The sequence below is a fragment of the Elephas maximus genome, chromosome 11 (assembly GCF_024166365.1).
Source record: "Elephas maximus indicus isolate mEleMax1 chromosome 11, mEleMax1 primary haplotype, whole genome shotgun sequence".
Classification (NCBI taxonomy): Eukaryota; Metazoa; Chordata; class Mammalia; order Proboscidea; family Elephantidae; genus Elephas; species Elephas maximus.
Window position 1 is genome coordinate 87,443,635 of NC_064829.1, and position 25,063 is coordinate 87,468,697.

Here is a 25,063-nt window from a genome sequence, read left to right on the forward strand (position 1 = left end):
CCGGTACTTGCCCGTTCAAGAGGGCCGTTGCGCAAGCGCAAACATTTCTTTGAAGCCAGTCCTATGTCTAGTGACGACAGAAGACTGGCTTGCGGTCGCTTTTTTGTTCGCCCGCTGACCTCCCACCCCACCCACCATAAGTTTCGAACGGGATAGTCATTTTGGCAGCCCCTCACATCCTACCCGTCACAGCCGCCTCACAGGCACGCGCGCTCTGCGGGCCCGGGGAGGGGAAGGGGGGTCCTGCGGTAACGTTTGCCTTCTCTTGCTTGCTCCCCGGCTGCCACACGCATGCGCTGGCTTACTCGCGGTCCACCTTCACCACCGCGCTAACCCAGTCCTGTTCCCCAGAATACAACGCACAATTAGGGCAGCTGCAAGCCCTGTTCCTCGTCGAGGGGCTCCAGTCTGGCTTGACCCTTCTACCCTATGCCGGAGCTCCTGGTATGCCGCTGCAGCCCCCGTATCTGGCGCCCACTGATAGTGTGCGGGTTCTTGGAGGGGAGGGTAAGGTGTCCGGAGTAGAGACCCAAGGTCGCTCAGGTGAGAACCGCATCTCCAACCAGGAGTGGTTTGAGACAGTTTCGGGGTGGAGGTCCCTAAGCAGCATCTAGTGGTTGCGGACGGGGTCATGGGAGAGAGCGTGGCCGTCAGGTTGGGGACTCTGGGGAGGGCCCCGTGCCTGCGTTCCTCATGGGTGGGGAGGCCTCGCGAGGGGCTGGCAGCAAGTTGGCCTCAGGGCATTGGTCACTCCTCCCAAGGGTTTTCCCCGACCTGCTGTCTTTAGACCTGGGGAACAGGCCGAGGGCGGCTCGCGGCACTGGGCCGGCCACTGCAAGTAAAACAAACTTTATGCGTTTGAGGCCAAGGGCTGGGACAAGGAGAGATGGGAAATAAAGCCAAGAGATGAAGAGATCAGTTTCCTACCCACAAAGTATTCTCCTTCGAAGCTCTTCCCGGCTTAGCTGCAGACCAGAGAGATCTCTCAGAGGGGCTGGGGTGTGGAAGAGGAAGGCTAGCCTAGTTTGGAGATGGCTTCCTGCTCTGTGCCTTAGTTTACCCCCTCCATAGGGGCCTGGATGCCTACCAAGTCAGCCTACGTTGGCCCCAAACCATGGGGGTGTGCCTAGCAGGTGGCTTGAGGGACAGTCTCTACCCTTTTCCAACCAGCTGGGGCCTGTGGAGATGCCAGGGTCACTGGGCAGGTGCAGGGGGTTGGCATGGTGGTGGGTGCCTCTGCCCACTCTGCATTCCCACTCATTGACCCCAGTACCTAGTGTATAGAGTGTGAGTCAGGCTGTGACCTTTTTACACCCTCCGTTTGTCCAGCATCTCCTAGACCTGAGCCCAGGAGTCAGGCTGGGCCATATACTGGGACCTGGTGGGCTCCCCAATATCAATAACCATTGTAACTGCCTAGGGGTGACATCAGGTACATCTGTTCTCCAGGGCTGCTTGGGGCATCCCGACCCCGCCACCCATCCCTGGCACCCACCTCAGCCTCCAAGGGGGTACCTCAAGGGACCCAGCTATATGACCCATGCAGGTCTCTCATTGCCCCAGGGCTGGGTCTGTCTCCAGCAACCTCCCAGAGTAGGCACACATCAGCTGCTCAGCAGCTGCTCTGTTGACTAAGTGCTCACGCTCACTTGCTTCCGGGAGTATCTCAGACCTGGAGACTCTTGAAGGCTCCCCCAAGTGGGTCCTTTTGGGCCATCAGTCCCTGTTCATTGAGCAGTGAAGGACACAGGCCCTGAAGCTCTGACATCAGGCTCTGGTGGGGGCAGGAGTCTCCATCAACCTAGAGACAAAGGTTCCCAGCCGCTCTACCTGTAGTTCTTATCCCTGCCCTCCACCCTGGAATTTGGAAAGCATCAACGTTAGAGAAGACAGGTAGGGGTGGGAAGACAGATCTGTAGGATTTGGCTTTGACCCTGAGTAGGATGAAGGGCTCTGAGCAGAGGAACCCTGAATGGGACTTCTCAGGTTCCCGCAGGAGACAGTGAGGGTGGCTGGAGAAGGCTACAGTGGTGAATACATACACTAAAACCACCGAAGAATGAATCGTATCATAGGGCTCCAGGCAGAAAGCAAGAGGCACAGCCTTACTCCACCAGATGCTGATCCGAGACCCCACTTAGTCACGTTACCCCTTGTTCAGATGACTTCACTTCCCCCCATTCCCCTACCTGGTTCCATAGGCATTAGTAGTCTAGGAATCAGGTCACCCCCATTTCTGAGACAGACACGGAGGGTCAGAGAGGTGAAGTAAACTCCAGGATCACACAGCAAAAGGGGGCGGAGCTGGAATTCTAAAGCAAGTTGGTCCAAGAGCCTAACTCTCTAGCCTTAGCAGGCCTGTCCTCATTCCTTGTATTTCATCTCCCCCATCTCTGGGCGGGGGTGGGGGGGGGTCCCTGGATATACAAAGTGCTAAAGAAATATGTGTACAATAAATAAAAGAACAAGTCAATGAACAACAGGTATTGCTCCAACACCTGCCAGTGTCTCCACCATCCGTGGTTCCATGGGAGACCCATGACAAGCTGAGCTTGACCACTCCTTGGCCACTGGGCCACAGGATGGGGATTAGGGGACCCTGCCTGGGGCAGGGGCTTGTTACAGCCTTGAGACAGGGACTGGTGCCTGGGCCTGCGTACCTGCTGGCTGTGATGGTCTAAGCCCCTTCCTTGTTCTGACCTTCTGTCCTGAGCTTCCATTCATTTCCCTCTAAAGGGACCATGGCCCTCAGGGTGGCCTTGCACAATCGGCAGCAATGGGGCTGTCTTAGTTACCTTAAAAAAAAAAAAAACCCGTTGACATCGAGTTGACTCTGACTCACAGCGACCCTGTAGGACAGGGTAGAACTGGCCCATAGGGTTTCCAAGGAGCACCTGGTGGATTAGAAGTGCTGACCCTTCAGTTGACAGCCAGACACTTAACTACTATGTCACCAGGGTTTACGTCTTAGTTATCTGTTGTTGTTAGGTGCCACTGAGTTGGTTCTGACTCATAGCAACTCTGTGTAAAAGAGAATGAAACACTGCCTAGTCCTGCGCCATCCTCACAATGGTTGCAATGCTTGAGCCCACTGTTGCAGCCACTGTGTCAGTCCACCTCATTGAGGGCATTACTTTTTCACTGACCATTTACTTCACCAAGCATGATGTCCTTCTCCAGGGACTGATCCCCCTGATAACATATCCAAAGGATGTGAGACATAGACTCACCCTCTGTGCTTCTAAGGAGCATTCTGGTTGTACTTCTTCCAAGACAGAGTTGTTCATTCTTTTGGCAGTCCATGGTATGTATATTCAATATTCTTTGCCAACACCACAATTCGAAGGCATCAATTCTTCTTCGGTCTTCCTTATTCATTGTCTAGTTTTCACATGCAGAGGAGGCAACTGAAAACACCGTGGCTTGGGTCAGGCGCACCTTGGTCTTCAAGGTGACATCTTCGCTTTTCAACACTTTAAAGAGGTCTTTTGCAGCCGATTTGCTCAATGCAATGCATCTTTTGATTTCTTCACTACTGCTTCCATGGGTGTTGATTGTGGATCCAAGTAAAATGAAATCCTTGACAACCTCAGTCTTCTCTGTTCATCACGATGTTGCTTATTGGTCCAGTTGTAAAGATTTTTGTTTTCTTTATGTTGAGGTGTAATCCATACTGAAGGCTGTGGTCTTTGATCTTCATCAGTAAGTGCTTCAAGTCCTCTTCACTTTCAGCAAGCAAGGTTGCGTCACCTGCATAACGCAGGTTGTTAATGAGACTGCCTTCAATCCTGATGCCCGTTCTTTACATAATCCAGCTTCTCGGATTGTAGGTATGGTGAAAGGATACAACCCTGATGCACACCTTTCTTCACTTTAAACCACAAAGTATCCCCTTGTTCTGTTGGAACGACTGCCTCTTGATCTATGTACAGGTTCCTCATGAGCACAATTAAGTGTTCTGGAATTCCCGTTCTTCAAAAGGCTATCCATAATTTGTTATGATATACACAGTCGAATGCCTTTACAGAGTCAATAAAACAGTACATCTTTCTGGTATTCTCTTTCAGCCAGGATCCATCTGACATCAGCAATGATATCCATGGTTCCAAGTCCTCTTCTAAATCCAGCTTGAATTTCTGGCAGTTCCCTGTCGATATACTGCTGTAGCTGCTTTTGAATGATCTTCAGCAAAATTTATTAATGATATCATTAGATAATTTCCACATTCGGTGGGATCACCTTTCTCGGGAATAGGCATAAATATAGGTCTCTTCCAGTCGGTCGGCCAGGTATCTGTCTTCCAAATTTCTTGGCATAGACAAGTGAGTACTTCCAGCACTGCATCTGTTTGTTGAAAGGTCTCAATTGGTACTCCGTCAATTTCTGAAGCCTTGTTTCTTGCCAATGCCTTCAGCATGGCTTGGACTTCTTTCTTTAGTACTGTCAGTTCCTGATTATATGTTACCTCCTGAAATGGTTGAACATCAACCAGTTCTTTTTGGTACATCTGTAGTCATTCCATCTTCTTTTCATGCTTCCTGAGTTGTTTAATATTTTCCCCATAGAATCCTTCAGTATTGCAATTCAAGGCTTAAATTATTTCTTCAGCTCTTTCAGCTTGAGAAATGCTGAGCGTGTTTTTCCCTTTTGGTTTTCTAGCTCCAGGTCTTTGCACATGTCATTATAATACTTTACTTTGTCTTCTTAAGCCACGCTTTGAAATCTTATGTTCACCTCTGTCAAGGATTGAATTATGTCCCCCAAAAAATGTGTGTATCAGTTTGGCTCAGCCATGATTCCCCATATTGTGTGGTTGCCCTCCATTTTGTGATTGTAATTTTCTGTTAAAGAGGATTAGGGTGGCATTGTAACACCACCCTTACCCAGGCCACACATCCCTGATCCAATGTAAAGGGAGTTTCCCTGGGCTGTGGCCTGCACCCTTTTATCTCACAAGAGATAAAAGGAGAGGGCAGCAAGCAGAGAGTTGCAGACCTCATACCACCAAGAAAGCGGTGCTGGGAGCAGAGCTCCTCCTTTGGACCCGGGGTCGCTTTGAGGAGAAGCTCCTAGTCCAGGGGAACATTGATGAGAAGGCTGACACAGAGAGAATACCTTTCCCTTGAGCTGATGCCCTGAATTTGGACTTTAAGCCTACGTTACCATGGGGAAATAAATTTCTCTTTCTTAAAGCCATCCACTTGTGGTATTTCTGTTATAGCTGCACTAGATGACTAAGACAAACTCTTACTTCATTATTTCTTCACTTCAGCTAGTCGACATTCAAGAGCAAGTTTCAGAGTCTCTTCTAACATCCATTTTGGTCTTTTCTTTCTTTTCTTTGTAATGACCTCTCGTTTTCTTCATGTATGATGTCCTTGATGTCATTCCACAACTCATCTGGTCTTTAGTCATTAGTGTTCAACGAGTCAGATCTGTTCTTGAGATGGTCTCTGAATTCAGGTGGGATATAGTCAAGATTGCACTTTGGCTCTTATTGACTTGTTTTAATTTTCTTCAGTTTCAACTTGAACTTCCATGTGAGCAATTGATGGTCTTTTCCATAGTCGGCCCCTGGCCTTCTTCTGACTGATGATATTGCGCTTTTCCATCGTCTCTTCCCACAGATGTAGTTGATTTGGTTACTTATCTAGGGCTGCTGTAACAAATACCACAAGTGGATGGCTTCTACAACGAACTTTATTCTCTCAGTCTAATAGGCTAGAAGTCCAAATTCAGGGTTTCAGCTCCAGAGGAAGACTCTCTCTCTCTGTTGGCTCCGGGGAAAGGTCCTTGTCATCAATCTTCTCCTGGTCTAGGAGCTTGTAGGCACAGGGATCCTGGGTCTAAAGGACGTGCTCTACTCCCGGTGATGCTTTCTTGGTTGTATAAGGTCACCCTGTCTCTCTGCTCGCTTATCTCTTTTATATCCCAAAAGAGATTGACTTGAAACAAAACCGAATCTTGTCTGCACCCCCCACGCATCTGTCAGTTTGTCGTACTGTTGAGGCTTGTGTATTGCTGTGATGGTGGAAGCTATGCCACCAGTATTCAAATACCAGCAGGGTCACCCATGGCAGACAGGTTTCAGCTGAGCTTCCTAACTAAGACTAGGAAGAAGGGTCTAGCAGTCTACTTCTGAAAAGAATTAGCCAGTGAAAACCTTATAAGTAGCAGTGAAACATTGTTTGATATAGTGCCGGAAGATGAGCCCCTCAGGTTGGAAGGCACTCAAAATACGACTCATGAAGAGCTGCCTCCTCAAAGCAGAGTCGACCTTAATGACATAGATGGAGTAAAGCTTTTGGGACCTTCATTTGCTGATGTGGCATGACTCAAAATGAGAAGAAACTGCTGCAAACATCCATTAATAATCAGAATCTGGAATGTACAAACTATGAAGCTAGGAAAATTGGGAATTGTCAAGACTGAAATGGAATGCATGAACATGGATATCCTAGGCATTAGTGAGCTGAAATGGACTGGTATTGGCCATTTTGAATGGGACCATCATATGATCTATGCCTGGAATGACAACTTGAAGAGGAATGGTGTTGCATTCATCGTCAAGAAGAACATTTCAAGATTTATCCTGAAGTACAATGCTGTCGGTGATAGGATAATATCCATACGCCTACAAGGAAGACCAGTTAATACAACTGTTATTCAAATTTATGCAGCAACCACTAAGGGCAAAGATGAAGAAACTGAAGATTTTTATCAGCTTCTGCAGTCTGAAATTGATCAAACATGCAGTCAGGATTCACTGATAATTACTGGTGGTTGGAATGTGAAAGTTGGAAACAAAGAAGAGTTAATAGTTGGAAAATGTGGCCTTGGTGATAGAAAAGATGCCTGAGATTGCATGATTGAATTTTGCAAGACCAATGACTTCTTCATTGCAAATACCTTTTTTCACCGACGTAAATGGCAACTATACACGTGGACCTCACCAGATGGAATACAAGGAATCAGATCGACTACATCTGTGGAAAGAGTTGATGGAAAAGCTCAGTATCATCAGTCAGAACAAGGCCAGGGGGTCACTGTGGATCAGACCATCAATTACTCATATGCAAGGGCCAAAGTACTACCTTGAGTATAAAAACCTTGAGTATATTTCACCTGGATTTAGAGACCATCTCGAGAATAGATTTGATGCATTGAACACTAGTGACTGACGATCAGACAAGTTGTTGAATGACATCAAGGACATCATACATGAAGAGAGCAAGAGGTCATTAAAAAGATAGGAGACAAAGATCTAACTGAATGTCAGAAGAGAGTCTGAAACTTGCTCTTGAACACCGACTAGATAAAAGGTAAAAATGAAGAAGTAAAAGAGTTGAACAGATTTCAAAGGAAGGTTCGAGAAGACAAAGTAAAGAATTATGATGACACGTGCAAAGACCTGGAGCTAGAAAACCGAAAGGGAAGAACACACTCAGCATTTCTCAAGCTGAAAGAACTGAAGAAATAATTTAAGCCTCAAATTGCAATACTGAAGGATTCTACAGGGAAAATATTGAACTCAGGAAGCGTGAAAAAAAGATAGAATGACTACAGAGTCACTGTACCAAAAAGAATTGATGTTCAACCATTTTATGAGGTAACAGATGATCAGGAACGGACAGTACTGAAGAAAGAAGTCCAAGCTGCCCTGAAGGCATTGGCAAGAAACAAGGCTTTAGGAATTGACAGAGTACCAATTGAGACCTTTCAACAAACATGCAGCACTGGGAAGTACTCACTTGTCTATGCCAAGAAATTTGGAAGGCAGCAACCTGGCTGACCAACTGGAAGAGATCTATATTTATGCCTATTCCCGAGAAAGGTGATCCCACCAAATGTGGAAATTATCAAACAATATCATTGATATCACACACAAGTAAAATTTTGCTGAAGATCATTCAAAAGCAGCTACAGCAGTGTATCAACAGGGAACTGCCAGAAATTCAAGCTAGATTCAGAAGAGGACTCGGAACCAGGGATATAATTGCTGATGTCAGATGGATCCAGGCTGAAAGCAGAGAATACCAGAAAGATGTTTACCTGTGTTTTATTGACTCTGCAAAGGCATTTGATTGTGTGGATCATAACAAATTATGGATAGCCTTTTGAAGAACGGGAATTCCAGAACACTTAATTGTGCTCATGAGGAACCTGTACATAGATCAAGAGGCAGTCGTTCCAACAGAACAAGGGGATACTTTGTGGTTTAAAGTGAGGAAAGGTGTGCATCAGGGTTTATCTTTTCAGCATACCTATTCAATCTGTACGCTGAGCAAATAATCCGAGAAGCTGGAGAATACAAAGAAGAATGGGGCATCAGGATTGGAGGAAGACTTATTAAGAACCTGCGTTATGCAGATGACACAACCTTGCTTGCTGAAAGTGAAGAGGACTTGAAGCACTTACTTATGAAGATCAAAGACCACAGCCTTCAGTATGGATTTATACCTCAACATAAAGAAAACAAAAAATCCTCACAACTGGACCAATAAGCAGTGTGCCATGATAAAGAGAGAAAAGATTGAGGTTGTCAAGGATTTCATTTTACTTGGATCCGCAATCAACACCCATGGAAGCAGCAGCGAAGAAATAAAAAGATGCATTTGCATTGAGCAAATTGGCTGCAAATGACCTCTTTAAAGTGTTGAAAAGCAAAGATGTCACCTTGAGGACTAAGGTGTGCCTGATCCAAGCCAGGGTGTTTTCAGCCACTGCATATGCATATGAAAGCTGGACAATGAATAAGGAAGACCGAAGAAGAATTGATGCCTTTGAATTGTGGTGTTGGAGAATATTGAATATACCATGGACTGCCAAAAGAATGAACAACTCTGTCTTGGAAGAAGTACAACCAGAATGCTCCTTAGAAGCAAGGATGGCGAGACTATGTCTCACATCCTTTGGATATGTTATCAGGGGGATCAGTCCCTGGAGAAGGACATCATGCTTGGTAAAGTAGATGGTCAGTGAAAAAGAGTAACGCCCTCAATGAGATGGATTGGCACAGTGGCTTCAACAATGAGCATAACCATGATGATTCTGAGAATGGCAAAGGACCAGGCAGTGTATTGATATGTTGTACCTAGGGTTGGTATGAGTTGGAACCGACTTAAGGGCACCTAACAACAAGGATGACCCAGGTTGCCGTGGATGGTGCAAATCTTTAAGTCCTAGGCTGCTAACCTAACTGTTGGTGGTTTGAATTCACCCATTTTTTTTAAGGTGCCTAGGAAGAAAGGCTTGGTGATCTACTTCTGAAAGATCCCAGCCATTGAATTGAAAACCCTATGGAGCATAAGTCCACTCTGAAACACATGGCATTGCCATGAGTCAGAATTGATAACACAGCAACTGGTAAGGGTGACCCAGGTGTTTGGGGGTGCTCCTGCATTCCCAGTCTCTAAGACAGGTCCAGGTGAAGCTCCTGTTGATTGGTGGACCCTTGACCAGAAGTCCTTTTCCCCAAAACGACCAATCACTAACACCCAAGTGACTGGAGGGCGGGATGATGTCAGGGGTCCCCAGGGTAACAGCCTATTGCCTGGAAACCCCAGCTTGAGTGTGTGTGTATGTGTCTCTCTCTCTCGCCAGTCACCATGGTAACCATAATGCGATCCGCGGAGGACAAGGCCTTAGTGCTGTGTGAGCATGATTGTACCTTCCTCTTCTGCCTCATTGATGGTTGTAGAGACGAAGCCGAGAGCCACGGACCACGGAAGCCTCCGCGCTAGCTCCCAAAGGCCTTTGTCGTCAGTTCCTTCAGGGCCAGGGCGAAAGAAAGAAGGCTGGAGGAAGGCTACGCGCTCTGTCTGGAGTGCGGGACTGGGGAACAAAGAGCTGCTTTCAGGCCTTCTCTGGTCGTGACTCTGGGGAAAGAGATCTCGGACGCCGCGCCGGTCCGGAGAACCACGGAGACGGCAGTCCTCCAGGCGCCTGAAGCAACTCTTATAAGAGCACCCTTAATTAACGGGAGGGTGATATCTTGTATTTCTGGGCCAGGTGGGGTCATGGGAGGGTCGGGCTGTAGGTTTCCAAGCCGAGGAGGCCCGGAGACTGGACTCGCCCCAGGGATGGACCGCGGACTAGAAGGGTTGCAACTGGCCTGGGACCACCTGCCGCGCTGGAGACTCCAGTCTTAGGAGGCCACGAGGGCCAGCGAGCGCAATCGAGTAGCCACCCAATTCCCCAGGCCCCACGCGGGGGGCGTGATGGTGGTCTGTGATGGCGGGGATGGGGATGCCACCGTGTTCCCGCGACTCGCGGGACAGGGGGTGGGTTAAGACGAAATCGAGCGGTTGGTCAAAGGCACATTTCCAGCATGAACGATGACTCGCAGTCTGGCTGCCGGCGTTTAGCCCGCGATGGGCGGCTTTCCTGCCCGGACCTCAGTTTCCCCATCTGCAAAGCAGGGATAAAACAGGCACCCACCTCATGGGGGTAAGGCCCACTGGGTCAGACTCTTTGGGGGTGGCCCCGGATCTGCATTTGAAGGAGCCCTGCTGTGGCTCTGGGTGCTAAAGTTTAGGGATTCCTGAAAACCTAAACACGAAGAATTTGGCCTAGGTGGACTTTGAGTCCTCCTCTAGTTGCCTTTCGCTCTCTGAGCCCGTCTTTAAAATGGACGAGATGCCCCACCTTCCTAGACTTCCAGCAGGACTGGTGGAACCCAAGGGAGAGGCCTGAGATTCCACCACCAGTGGCTACACAGCAGACTTTGTAATCACTGGGACATGAGTGCCCGTATCTGCCCCTCACTTGCTGTGAACATGGTACAAGTTACCAAATCTCTTGGGGCCTCAGTTAATCTGTAAGATGGCCTGGTCCACTTGACATTTACTGAGCTCTGCTGTGTGCCAGGCCCCAGAGTGGCTCCCCAGCCAAATTCTAGCCTTTGGAGCCCCCCCAGCTGAGGCTGTAGTTAGTATTGGAGCTTTGCCTGAATCCTGACCCATATGCAGAGTCGTTGAGTATAATAAAATGGTGTTGGAGTGGTTTCTTACTCAGCAATAGATAACCCAGCCCAGGCATTAGGACTAAGGGGTCGTTGAAGTGTTGTGACACACAAATGCCTTTTTCTTTTTCCAAAACGCCTACTCATTGGAGAAAATGCAGGAAAGGTATGATCACAAAGGCATAAAGAGCCCACAGCCTCAGAACCCCCAGTCACCCAGCCACATTGAGTTGAATATCAGGAATATTTTCTCCTGTGGCTGTTTTGCAAGGAGCCCTGTTGGTTTAATGGTTAAGAACTCGACTGCTAACCAAAAAGTCAGCAGTTTGAGCCTACCAGCCACTCCGTGAAAACTGTACCCAGCAGTTGTACTCTGTCCTGAGTCGGAATCGACTCTATAGCAATGGGTTTGGTTTTGGTGGCTGTTTTGCATCTTGTGTCTCCACCTGGCAACCTCAGTGTGGAGTCGCAGATCCTTCAGGCTGGATGGGGAGGGAATGGTGGGAGGAGTGGCATACAGACCGCAGGACTGGGTAAGTGACCAGCCACTCAGACCCAGGCTGGGTGAAGATGAGGAAGTGGGCAAGATCACCTCCTAGGGTTCTGACTGGATGCTTGGCTGTGAAGGGCAGGAAGACTCTGACCTGGGTCAGTCTTGACACTCCTGTGAGCCTGGGAGTTGGGCACAGCCATGGAACTTAAGACATTCCTCATCCAGAATCAGAGATTCTGGCTAGCCCCCAAAAGGGGAAAATGTCCATCCCCTCCATGGCAGTCAGGGAGAGTCTATAAAAACCTAAGTCAGATTTTCTCCCTCCCCTGCTGAAAACCATCCTTGAATCCCTCAAAGGAAAAGCCAAAATCTGAACAGTGGCCTTTGAGGCCTGGAAGATCAGGTCCCTGTCATCGTTCACCATCCCCTTCTCCCTCAGCTCCACTCTAGCCACAAAGGTCTCCTGGGTGGTTCTTAAGCACACCAGGCCTAATCCTGACTTAGGCTGTGCAATTGCTGTTCCCGTAACAGACATTCTCTTCCCCAGAGAGCCCCAGGGCTGACTCTCACCTTCTTAGGTCTTGCCTCGAATCCCACTTTCTCCATGAGCCTTGCACTGACCACTCTATTTAACACTTAAAAAGATGTAATTCACATATCATAAAATTCTTAAGTGTACAATTTAGTCATTTTTAGTATATTCAGAGCTGGGTAACTATCACCACTACCTAATTCCTAACATTTGCATCATCCCCAAAAGAAACACTGTAACTATTAACAGTAATTCCCATTTCCCCCTCTCTATCTCCTGGCAACCAAAAATCTACTTTCTGTCTCTATGGATTTGCCTATTCTGGACATTTCATATAAGTGGAATCAGAGAATATGTGGCCTTTGTGTCTAACTTCTTTCATTTAGCATAATGCTTTTGAAGCACATCCATGTTGTAACCATTGGTTATCTAACCTGTTGAGCTGGCTGCCTTCAGCTCTTGTCAAAACTTATTTGTATGTTTCTCTCCCCCCTCTTTTCAGCTTTCAAGATCCTATGGAAAGTTGGTCAAGTTGTCCAGGACACTTCGGCCACTGGGGTTTGCTATCATGGCTCTCCTCCTGGAAATTCTCCTTTTCTTTGTTCTTTGAGATCCAGCAACCAGGACTCTGGTCGGGGCTAGCCCCAGGATGGAGGCTCAGGCCTGGGATGCTTGGCAAGGAGGAGTCTGTAAGACTGATCCCTGTGGAGTCACCCTGGGCCCTGATGAGAGGCCCAAGACAAAGCCAAGGCCCCTTGCAAAAGACAGCCGGGAGATACCCTTCTCAGGAAGGAGACCATTGTGGAAGGGAAGCTTCAGAGGCAAGATGACTCCCCAGGGACCCCCACTTCCTTTCTAGTGTCCCACTTGGCCCAAGATCTCCCTCAAGAAGCCCCTGTGTGTGACCAGTGTGGCAAGGTGCTTCTCTGGTGCTGCATTTCTTAGTCGTGTACGATCCAGTAGGCAACAGGCTGTACCAAAGCCAGGTGGGTGCTGTCATTTCTACTCCAGAGAAGCTGTCGTTTCTCCTCTACAGAAGCCCCTGCATGGGTGCCAGAAAGCGGCAAGGCCTTCAAGTGGAGCTCTAGCCTCGTGGAGTGAGTGGCCTGTGGCAACTCCAGATCATTCACTCTGGAGAGAGGCCCTCTGTATGCCTTGAGAGGAAAGATGTTTAAAAGAGCTTCTCCAGCAGCAGTGCGCTCACAGGCATGAAAAGCCCTCTGTGTGGCCCAATTGTGGCAAGGCCACGTTGAGCACCAGAGGACTCACGTCAGTGAAAAGCAGCACAGTTGCAGGAAGTCGATGCAGCCTTCAGTGAGCAATCTACTCAAGCCCCGGTGCACCCATGCCAGCTCTGAGTATGGCACAGCCTTTTGTGGTAGCTCTGAGCTGCAGCAGCACCAGAACCACTCTCTGGAGAGAAGCCCTTCATCTGTGGTGACTGGCAAGGTCTCTGTGCACAACTCGGAGCTCAGGAGCCAGCAGCAGATACACACAGGTGAGTGGCTCTCCAAGTCCAGTGTGTGCGGGAAGCACTTCAGCCACTACTCCAACCTCAATGAGTGCAGTTAGCTGCACACAGAGCTACAAAGCAAGGCCTGACTTTGTCCTTGGAAAGGGGGACAGACCCGCAAGACAGGACATTTGGTGTTGAGACACCCACAGGCTCAACGAAACTGTACCTGTTCAGTTCCGACTCCTGGAGATCCTATAGGGCATAGTAGAACTGCCCCATCGGGCTTCCAAGGCTGTAATCTTTAATGGGAACAGACTGCCACATCTTTCTCCCAAGGAGTGGCTGGGTGGGTTCAAACCAACGACCCTTAGGTTAGCAGCTGAGCTCTTAACCACTGTGCCACCAGGGCTCCTTACAGGATCAAGGAACGTGGAACAGCCCGGCGCTCCTAAGGGAGATACACAGTGAGAGCAGGTAGGTGGGGCAGTCACAGGCTGGGTCACCAAATGCAATGCGTATGATGGACTTCACAAAACTGGATGTCCCAGTGTGGGAAAGGATGTTCTTGAGGGTGGGAGCCACGGAAAAGATCTGGACAAAATGGGGTGACATAAATGGACAGGAGGCCTGGTCTCCCCATTCTATTCAGCAGAGCAAACAGAGTGAGCACCACATTTGGGCTCAGGGCAGCCATGCTTCTAAAGTGGGGTTACACATATTAGAATCAACCGAGGGAACTTGAACACCCCCAGAGGTTCTGATTTTATCAGTCCTGGCTGGTAGCCCAGGCACAGGGACATTTAAAAGCTCCATTAGTGTTTCTCAACACCTTCTAGTCAACCTGAAGGAGGCTGGGAATGGCCAGTCTCTTCCAGTTGTAGATATTCTAGAAATCTGACTGGGCTCCTGGACAATCAATTATTGTTATAGCCAATCACCTGCCTTGTTGGGGTCGGTATTCAGTAGGTCCGTGGACGCCGTTTCCTTGTTGCCGACAGGACCTCCTCCTCTTCCTGTTTAGTTACGCCTGCCACAGTTGCCATGACTACCAAGAGGCTTGTGATTGGCGAAGACGACTTCCCTAACGTCTTTCCGTCATAGTCGGAGCGGACACAACCGGACTACACTTCCCAGCAGTCCCCGCGTGGACTGCCGCCCGTCCTTGCGGCTGTCCGGTCTTCTCAGTGCCGCGGTGTCCCGGAGGAGGCGAAAGGCTCCGCGCTGCGTGCGGGGCGGGGACCAGGAGACGCCCGCGGGCCACCTGTACCGAGTAAGTGGCGTCCTGCGCGGACACGCAACCCCGGCGGGCAAGGCCGGGGCGGGCGGGTTCCTAGCCTGGTGCCGTCTCCTTCCTCTCCCAAAGCGCGCCGGGACCAAGGCGGAGGCGCCACGCCTCTGCACTTCCGGTCCGTTTTCGGGGTCCGGGCGGGTCGCGGCGCGTCGGGCCTTCAGTTCCCGGCGGGTCCTTCTGTTGTGAGTTCCGGCTCCTGCGTTCTCACCTCCTGAGCGGGGAGAGTGAGGCGTGCGCAAGGGAGGCGCCAGGCCCAGGACCTGTCGCGGGGGCCCATGTCGATGCCCAGGACATCAGCGCTGGGACGTGGAATTCTGCGGGAGTCAGCCTTGAACATGTTAACCCACCCTTCAGTCCTCTGTGTATGGCTGGCTGTTGTGGGTCCCAGTCCATTTCATCAGCAGTCTTGAGGACAGCTAGAACGGCCAGAAGAGTACCCATGAAGCGGGGCGTGTCCACTCGCAGCAGCCGCATGCAGACTCAGGAAAAGGCACCCAGGGGCCTGCAGGAGGCCTGTGTGACAACTAGCCCTGGTTGGCCCTCCATGCCACGCTATCACCCTGGGCCATCGCGGGGCAGGTGAAGGGCTTTGAGAACCAAGTGCACAGGGGATGGTCAAAATCCAGTGTGAAATGGCGTAAAGCAGGCCTGCGTAGCCCCCTGATAAAATTTAATTTCTTGTTAAACAACCTTTTGGGGCTTTAGGAAGGAAACCGTAGTGGCGTAGTGATTAAGAGCTCCGGCTGCTAACCGAAAGGTGGGCAGTTCGAATCCACCAGGCGCTCCTTGGAAGCCGTATGGGGCAGTTCTACACTGTCCTTACAGGGTCACCGTGAGTCGGAATCGACTCGACAGCAACGGGTTTTTGGTTTTGGTGGCTTTAGGATGAGCTCTGGGCTTTTCTGCTCTGTCAAGTAGGAAGTCAGTTGGCGTCTTTACTTGTGAGCACTTTTCTTTTTAAAAGTAATTTTATTATTATTGTTTACATCCAGTGTACTCAGGATCCTCATTGAGAAATGAAGGCCTGAAAGTAGAGATGTGAGGAGGGAAGGAAGGAAAGAGAGAGAGACGGACTTGTTCCCCAACCCTTGTGTGTTTAGGGGAGTGGACTTGATAACTCTGCTGGGAGAGTTCAGACTGCACCAGAAGGTGGAGAAAAAAATTTCAGTTAGTCCTTTCAAAGATTAAGATATTTATTCATTCATTTATACAACAAAATATTTAATGAGTACTTACTATGTCACAGGTGGTGTAACTGAAGTCAGCAAGGGTAGTGAGGTCAGGGAATGGGATTGGAGCAGGGCTCTGCGGAGGGCAGCTTTGGGCACAGGGCATGGATTAAGGAGGGCCTCCTGGCCTAGGGGACAGAGACACCAAGGCACAGGGGCAGGAGGCTGGGCTAAGCCACAGGTAGAGGATAGGTGTATTAGTTTCTTGTGAGTGCTGTAACATTACAACAGACCTCGTGACTTAAAACAGCACAAGTTTATTCTCAGTTCTGGGGGCCAGAAGTCTGAAATGAAGGTGTCAACAGGGCCACATTTTCTCCAGAGAATTTAGGGGGGAAACTATTCCTTTCTTCTTGCATCTTCTGGTGGCTCTCTGCCTTCCTTAGCTTGTTACCGTATCACTACTAACTTCAAAGCCAACATTTTCAAATCTCTCACTGTCTCCATCTTCACATAGCCTTCTCCTCTTTCCTAAATGTCCTTTTGTCTTTGTCTTACAAGGACACTTGTTGGATTTAGGGCCTACTAGGATAATCCAGGATGATCTCATCTAGAGATCCTTAATTACATCTGTAAAGACCCTTTTTCCAAATATGACCTTTCACATTTGCAGGGTTTAGAGGTTAGGATGTGGACATACCTTTTTGGGGGGCACCACTCAACCCACTGCAGCCTCCTTTAATGGAGCCTACGCAGTCCTGGGCCACCTGTCCCTGGGCTTATGTGGGGCTATTGTGGTGACTGGAAGATGATTAGCCATCTTGGTTTGGTCAGGCTGCCTCAGGCGTCTTCTCCCACCCTGGCGGGGTCCTTAGCCTGTGGTCCCTGGAGGTTTGGAAAGTCATATTGGGCGTCTAGCTCGGAGCCCTGCTCTGGCTGCTATCTGTTGTACAAACTGGGGCATGAGGCCAGGAACTGTGACCCTGCCAGGTTAGCACAGCATTTACCGAAAATCCTGGGGCAGGAGTGTGGCAGGTGCTTGGGTCCCATTGTCCCTCACGACTGGAGCATGACAACCTGGCAAGGCCAGACATTGGTTCCTCCAGAGTCCCTGACCTCAGCTGTTAAGGCTTCTTTTTTTGGGCTGAATGCACCATTGTCGAAGCGCCAGACCCTGCTCAGGGATGATCAGAGCTGTAATAAAATTGTAGCCGTGCTGCAGACCTGGGCCCCAGCCCTGTCCTGCCTGCTTAGCACTCATGGTGGGGCTGCCCCTTCCCTGAGTGGGGAGTTGGGGTCCATCCTGGGGCTACAGTCATAGGAGAGAGGGGGCGACAAGGACCCTATATCAGTATTTGTGGTAGGCACCCACTCCCTGGCCTGGTGGGGCCTGGGATCCAAGATTGGCAGTGTCTCTGGACTGATCCCCTTAGAAGAGGGTCCTGGTGGTTTTCTTACACTCTGCAGTTTGTCCCCTGCAGGGTTAGCCTAACCTAACCCTGGCTTCCTAAAGGCAGACAAAGGAACTGCAAAACCTGCGTTGCTGATGGTGGAGGTTCAGGGGTGCAGGGGAGGCTGAATGAGATGCGGAGGGGCAGGACTGACCCGCATGGCTCTCCCTGGCTGGCCAACACCTGCTGGTGGGTACAGCCACACCTTTTAGAGGCAGAAGTTGAACAACATGGTGGTGGTGGGGAGCCAGCCGGTAACCTTGGTGTGGAGGACAGGGCTTCATGGCCTTGCTGAGTCTCACCCTCACCCAGCTGCTGCTTCCTGTCTGCAAACTGAGTGACAGCAGTGCCCTCGGGTTTGTGACACCCATTAGAAATCCACTTTGCGCCCTGAGAGTACTGCACAGGCAGCCCTTCCTGCGTGGAGGCTGCTCTTTCCAGTGGGGGTGTCCTGCTTCGCACGAAGGGTTTTCTTCTGGAGACATGCTGTTGATATGAGTGGATTTAGGGATGCCTGCAAGAGAATGCTGTCACCCCAGAGCTTCTGATGGGACCACTTGGCTTGGTGTTCCGGTGTGTAGTCAGCGAGAAGTCAACTTTTTAAACCTAGATATTTTGAAGAGCCTGGTTTTTCTTATCACAAAAGTATTGTTTAAACACACACACGCACACGCACGCACACACGCACGCACGGACGCACACACGTTCCAAGCAGTGCCATCACTGTGGCCAGGGTCCACATAATGTCTTGGCTGGTGCTGGGTGGGTTCTCCCAGGCTGCCCTTGGGCAGAGGCCCAGGCACACTAAGGACAGGAACTGTTCTTGAGGCGGGTGCATTCTGTGCATTTTGTCTTAATTGAGATATAATTTATATAACAAAATTAATCATTTTAAAATGTACAATTCAGGGTGGTTTTTAGTTTTTTTTTGTTTTTGGTAAAATTTTTAGATTTTGGTGTATCCAAAGAGTTGTGCAACAACCCCCCTCATCTAATTCCAGAACATTTTCATCTTATCAAAAAGCCTGTAGCAATTAGCTGTCAGTCTCCATTCTCCCGCTCAGCTCTTTGCAACAACTAATCTATATTCTGTCTCTACAGATTTGTCTGTTCTGACATTTCATATAAATGGAATCATCCAATATATGTGATTGTTTTTTTTCACTTAGCATAAGGCTTTTAAAGTTCACCCATGATGTAGCATGTATCAGTATTTAATTCATTTTTATGCTGAATAATATTTCATTGGATATATCATATTTTATTCCATTCATCAGTTGAACATAGATGTACAAGTTTTGGCGTGGGCATGAGTTTTCATTTCTCTTCAGTATATACCCAGGAGTGGAATTGCTGGGTTATATGGTAATTCTGTGTTTAACTTTTTGAGGAACTTGGTTACTTATAGGGAATTGAACAAATAAGTGAGAATGTTGAGGTTCATGGGAGACAGGTTTCTCACTGTTAAAAAAGTCAGATACAAGTAACCAAGTCGACTTGGTGGGCCTTCTCCACCTGACCCCTCCCTCCATGGTGGCCACACAGCTGAGTCTCTTCCCCACTGGGGAATTATAGCCACACCTGGCCAAGCCCCTCCTCAGACATGACTGGTCTGAACTGCTAGGGCCAGGGTGCTCCAGCAGCTGTCAGAGGAGGTGAGGTTGGGGAGCAGGAAAACCATCAGAAGGCTGATCTCGGGTCTGGGTGGCACCCAAGGCACAACAGTGGCTGTGAGGAGGGGCAGGAAGATGCTGGCTCCAGCATTCTCATCCCCTAGCCATCTGTCCTCCTCACTTTTCCCTGGCTGAGGAGTGCTGGGCGCTGTCAGGTGAGTGTCAGTTGTGGGGTCATTTTTAGCCCACCTCTCCTCTTCTCCCTCCTGGGAATTGCCAACCTCGCCATTTCTCCTCTGCTCTTCCAGATCCAGCAACCAGGACTCGGAATTGGGGCCAGCCCCAGGATGGAGGTTTGGGCCAGGGATGTGGGTCAGGGAAGAGTCCCTGAGGCTGATCCCCAGGGAACCACCATGGACCCCGAGGAGAGGCCCAAGATGGAGTCAAGGACCCTTATAGAGGACAGAGCTGGGATCACCCCTCACAGAAGGGAAATCTGTGTGGAGGGGCGGCTGGCGGCAGGACGATCCCCCCTGGCGCTTGTTCCCAGGGCTGCGTTCTAGGCGTGAGCCCTAGCCCTGGAGCGGGACTGCTAGTGTGGGAGCCGCGCACCCCTTCCTCCTCTCAGGACCTGGACCTGGCCACCTCCCAGGGGCCGCACACTGTGGATGGCCCCTGTCAGTGCCTGGCTGGTGCCAGTGCCTACAGCCAAAGCTTCTACCCGACGTGGCATCTCAGAGCCCTCCGTGGGGAGAAGACTGTAGCATGTGACCACTGCGGTGTCCAAGGCGTTGCTTTGGAGCTGTCCTCGGGGTCAGCCGCATGGGGTCCTCACAGACAACCGGCCAGGCAAACAAGGGCTGGGTGTCCAGACCTTCCCCGGGACCCTGCAGCTGAGTCCCCCCTAGCGGAGCCCCTCTTTGGAGCAGCCCCAGGCATGTGAGTTAGGGGAGTGCAGTGACGTCTGTGCCTGGAGGGCCTCCTCTGGCCCCACAGGAGCGGATGCAGGCGGCAAGGGAGCCCCGCCCGTGTGGCCGGTGTGGGAAGCACCTCGGCCTCTCCAGGCAGCAGCAGCAGCAGCAGCAGCAGGGTAGCCCTACAGGTGAGGGCTCTCCGACGGGTCCCGAGTGCAGTCAGGCCACAGGTCCTCCCGCCAGTGCCGTGGACCCCGCAGCTCAGCGGCTGTACACGTGTGACGATTGTGGCAAGGCCTTCACCCGCACCTCAAGCCTGTTGCAGCATGAGCGCATCCACACGGGCGAGCGGCCCTACGAGTGTGCCGAGTGCGGCAAGGCCTTTGTGCGCTGCTCCGGCCTCTACCGTCACCAAAAGACGCACTCGTCAGAGCGGCAGCGCGGCGGCCCAGTCCCAGCTCAGAGTACCTTCCTGCTGGAGCGCTCAGCCTGCAGGGACTGGGATGAGGGGTGCCCAGGGATCCTGCGGGTGCCAGCCCTCTATGAGGAGAAGCCGTACAAGTGTACTGAGTGTGCCAAGGCCTTCGGCCTCTTCTCGCATCTCGTGGAGCACCGGCGTGTGCACACGGGTGAGAAGCCCTACACGTGTCCCGAGTGCGGCAAGGCCTTCAACCAGCGCTCAAACCTGAGCCGCCACCAGCGCACGCACAGCAGCGCCAAGCCCTACGCGTGCCTGCTGTGTGAGAAGGCCTTCAAGGGCCGCTCGGGCCTGGTGCAGCACCAGCGCGCGCACACCGGAGAACGGCCCTACGGCTGCCCAGAGTGCGGCAAGACCTTTCGTGGCTGCTCTGAGCTGCGCCAGCACGAGCGCCTGCACTCGGGCGAGAAGCCCTACATCTGCCACGATTGCGGCAAGGCCTTCGTGCGCAACTGCAGCCTGGTGCGCCACCTGCGCACGCACACGGGCGAGCGGCCCTACGCGTGTGGCGTGTGCAGCCGCGCTTTCAGCCAGCGCTCCAACCTCAGCGAGCACCAGAAGCGGCACGCAGCCCCCGCTGCGCCCTGACTCGCTGGGGAGAACCGGTGGGTGGGTGCCGGTGGGAGGCTACGGTGCCAGCACTGTGTGTCCTGCCATGTCCCGCAGGGTGAGGAGAGGCCAGCCTCCCGGAAACCTCACAAACCACAAATGTTTGTAACTGTTATTAAACCTCATTTTGTATACGTGGCGTTCACAGGTTTCCTGCTTGTGGCTCCTGCTCCACATATGCGTCTGACCCCCTTCCACCCGAGCCTCAGCGTCCGATCTAGATGAAGCAATGATAATCTCGTGTATGGAGCGCTGACTTAGGCCAGCGCTCTGTTCACATTTCAGGAGTTTTCTTCTCAGTGGACATTCCTGTGCCTGCTGGTCCGCTGGTCCACTGGGGAGAGAGGTGAAGTGACTCCACAGGGGCATGGCCAGATAATAGAGGCACAATTTCAACCTAGAATCTCTCACTGTCCTTAGTGGCTTCAGTAGCCCTTGGTGGCCTCAGGGTCTTCTCACACCTTCTCTTGTAGTCAGGCCCCTGACTCCTCCCTTGGGTCTCCGAGAGGCCTCCTCTGGCCTCCCCAGACCTGGAGGGAAGGACCCAGCACACCTTGTGACTCTTCCCGGGGCTAAAGGTAGTGGTATGCCTGGGTTCTAACCATGGAAAGGGCTCCCTTTCTAGGGGAGCGGGATTCCCAGGCAACCCGAGCCCGTCTGTGTTTGGTGGGTGAAGGCAGCTGCAAGTTACTTTGGATCCTGGCCTTTGGAATTCCAGGCCAAATCACACATCCCAGAAGCCTCTGCGATCTGAGAAGAAGCAAAGACAAAGACAGACCCAGAGGCCACCGCAGAGGTGCTGCGAGGTGCCGCCAGGCTCCTAGAGCGGCATGTTGCCCAGATTTTTATATATCTACAGTATTAATCATGGCCACCCCCTGTGTTACAAAGTAGAACCTTCCCACAGGGAAGTATGAAAGTAGTTGACCAAGCATTTATTCTGATGAGTAGCTGGGTGGGTTCAAACTGCCAACCTTTAGATTAGTAGCCCCACCAAGACTGAGTTGGAATCAACTCCACGGCAATGAAATACTATTAATATGATTCTAATTTCAACCCTCCCCCCGCACTCCGTTCTCCACACCCATCACCAAAGGGATACTCTCACACTCCCCACTCCAGAAACCAAGTTTGTGGCACTTAATACATACCAGACCTGTGCTAAGCACTCTGCTCTGAGTGCTCCCATTTGATCCTCACTCTGTGTGGATTGGGACGACTCTTACCCCATATTATGGTCATTCAGAGAGGCTCAGCCAGAGCTGCACAGGGAGCCCAGGGCCTAGGCCCTCAATCCCTCCAGCAGAGTTCCCAGAGTGTGGCCTAAGACTCTGCAGCAATACCCTGCCAGTCAGCCTTCCGGGGCTCCAGGGTCCTGCCTCCACCCCTTCCAATGCTGCCTCCACCCTCTGGGCCTCCATCATGATGGCATGGTCCCCCCCGCCCCAACCCACAGCAAGTGGGCAGTATGATGGGTGGAAGGAAGAAAAACTCAGAGCCCCATGTATTCTAAAGAAGCAAATGTGTGCAGGTTTAATCAGCAAAATGTTTCCAGCTGGATTTGGAGCCTGGGAGAGGGCCCTTGTGAAGCTCCCTTTGCTTTGTGACTCCTGTCCCTGAGGTCCTGACTCCTTTGGAGGAAAAGATGCGTGGGTCCTGTGGGGTAAGGTGTCTTGTAGGGGGTGAGCATTCCTGGGGACAGCTAGCAGGAGACCATTGGAGCTCTTTGTTAAATGCCTACTGTGTACCAGACTTGGCCCTAGGTTTTACATTTCCTGTGCTCAGTGATCCTCAAAGTGCTTCGGAGATGAGCGTCATTGTATGTCGCAGATGTAGCAGGTGTCCACTTCATCTGCCCTGGCCAAGTTCACACCAGGGAACGTCCCTCCACCCTCACCCCTGGTCCAGCTACCATCATCACTCACCTGGACAATTGCAGTGACCTGTGTCTGGCTCCATACCCCCAGTCTACTCCCCACACGGTAGGCGGGGTGGGAGGGGGCATCTGTAAAGTCCCGATCAGATCATGTCCCTCTACTTTCCTTTCACACAATAAAATATCAAGTCCTCACTGTGCCCTTCAAGTCCCTTCATGGCTGGGCCCCATTACCTCTCTGACATTATCTCCCACCCTCATGCTTTCCCCATGCCCAGCCTCCCTGCTCTTCAGTTTTGTAGCCACTACATAGTCAGGATGGACCTCCACGCTGAATTTGGTTCAGATGTCAACACATGCATACTAAGAGGGTATAAAAAGGTTTATTACTTACAAAATGAGGCTTCCTTGGGAAAGCAGGGCAGGCCTCCCAATCTGATCCAAAAATGGCTTGAGAAAGCAAGGAAAGGAGACTGGCTTGGGGTTTTTACGGTGGCTGGGGGTGGGGCCAGAGTGACAGTTCCTGTGTGGTTTGAAACGCCCTTCTGTGCTGAAGGAGGGAGCACTCCTGCTCTCTTACCGGCTTGCCCAGATGTGGGGCGAAAAGGGAGGAGTTAAGTTTAAAAGCTGTCAGCAGTCAAACATCAAAAAATGGAGTTAGAATATTCCACTCAGGCACACCAGGCAGATTCATATGTCTTGTTCCCTCAGCCTGCCACACTGTGGCACCTGGTGTTTGCTCACCTCCTTCAGGTCTCTCTGCCCAAATGATTCCTTCTCTGAGAGGCCTTCATTGACTGCCCTAACCTTCCTACACCCCGCATGTGGCTTTGTTCCTTTTTTTTTTTTTTTTTGTCGCTAGCGTTCACCAACACCTGACATGATGATATGTTTATTCATGGTCTCTCCCTTACCGGCAATATCCTTAAGTATGGGGCAATGTCTGTCTTGCTCACGGCTGCGTCCCTAGCATTCAGGGCAGCTCTGGACCCATAGCAGGTGCTCAGTAAATGATGAACAACTGAACAAATGAATCTGGAAACAGAAAGATCTTGGCACCACTGGGCTGTGGCATCCCTGTCTGTCATGAGGATCGTCTATTTACTTACACAAGTGTTTGGTCCAGTTGCAAACATCTCTAAAACGTAGTGGCTTAGAGTAATAAAAAGTACTTAATATCCTCACAGTTTATGTGGGTCAAGAATTTGGGAGCAGCTGAACTGGTTTGTTCTAATTTAGGGTCTCTCATGAGGTTGTGTTCAAGCTGTAGGCCAGGACAGCAGTCATCTGAAGGCATGACTGGAGCTGGAGGATCCACTTCCAAGATGGTTGACTTGTCTTTTATCTTGCAACACCACTTCTATTGGGTGTTCAATCCCTGCCAGGCACAGTGCCAGCCACCCTTATGTGTGCAGTGACTGTACAGGAAGGTGTTGGCAGACAGCTTGTCCTTCATCAAGCACCACCAGATGAATACTAGAGAGTGGCTCTATAGATGTGGAGACTTGCCATCAGACCTTCAGGCAGAGCAGGTCCTTCTTCTGGCACTCAGAGTCTGTCCTGGAGAATGGCCCTCTGTATTAGCTGACCATAGCTGCTTATACATTAGCTCAAAACTGAGTGGTTTAAAACAACAAAAACATCTATCATCTTACACAGTTTCTTGTGGGTGAAGAATTCAGGAGCAGCTTGGCTGAGAGGTTCTAGCTCCAGAACTCTTATGAGATTGCAACCAAGATGTTGGCTAGGCAGCAGTCATTTGAATTTGTTAACAGATGCAAAACTGGTGGATACCCACAAAGCAATAATCAATTGCATCTCTACCAGACAGCATTTATTTGCATTTGTATGGATAAAAATCTTTTGCGTTACTATCAGCTTTCTAAGACTACAGAGTTGGAAAATGGCTGAAAAACAATGAAATTCTTAGATAACCCAGAAGGGTGAGCTGGACAGCAAACCCAACGTGGTGCCCTGAATTACTTAATATGGCCCTTCTAGCTAAAGTCTTTGCAAAAAACCAAAAAAAAGGTGTTTTTTTTTTTGCAAAGATCTGCCAAATGACTGTGGGGCTATGCAAATGAGGCACTTGTGGCTCACTAAGGGCATTGGTTGCTTACTAATAATGTAAATAAGGTGCATAGCACCCTTGTAGGGGTGGGACCATACGAATAAGATGTATGGGACCCTAACTAGGGGGTTGGTCGGTTTTGCCACC

General features: G+C 50.5%; 1 protein-coding gene across 1 annotated transcript; it reads left to right on the forward strand.

Moving 5' to 3' along the window:
• Positions 1-14,824: 14,824 nt before the first annotated feature.
• On the forward strand, positions 14,825-21,103 carry ZNF837 (zinc finger protein 837). The gene is given in 5 exon segments (XM_049900420.1): positions 14,825-19,183; positions 19,277-19,439; positions 19,442-19,755; positions 19,757-19,954; positions 19,956-21,103. Coding segments are annotated over 4 exon segments (1,629 nt in total). The 5' UTR covers positions 14,825-19,183; positions 19,277-19,315; the 3' UTR covers positions 20,949-21,103.
• The last annotated feature ends 3,960 nt before the right edge of the window (positions 21,104-25,063 follow it).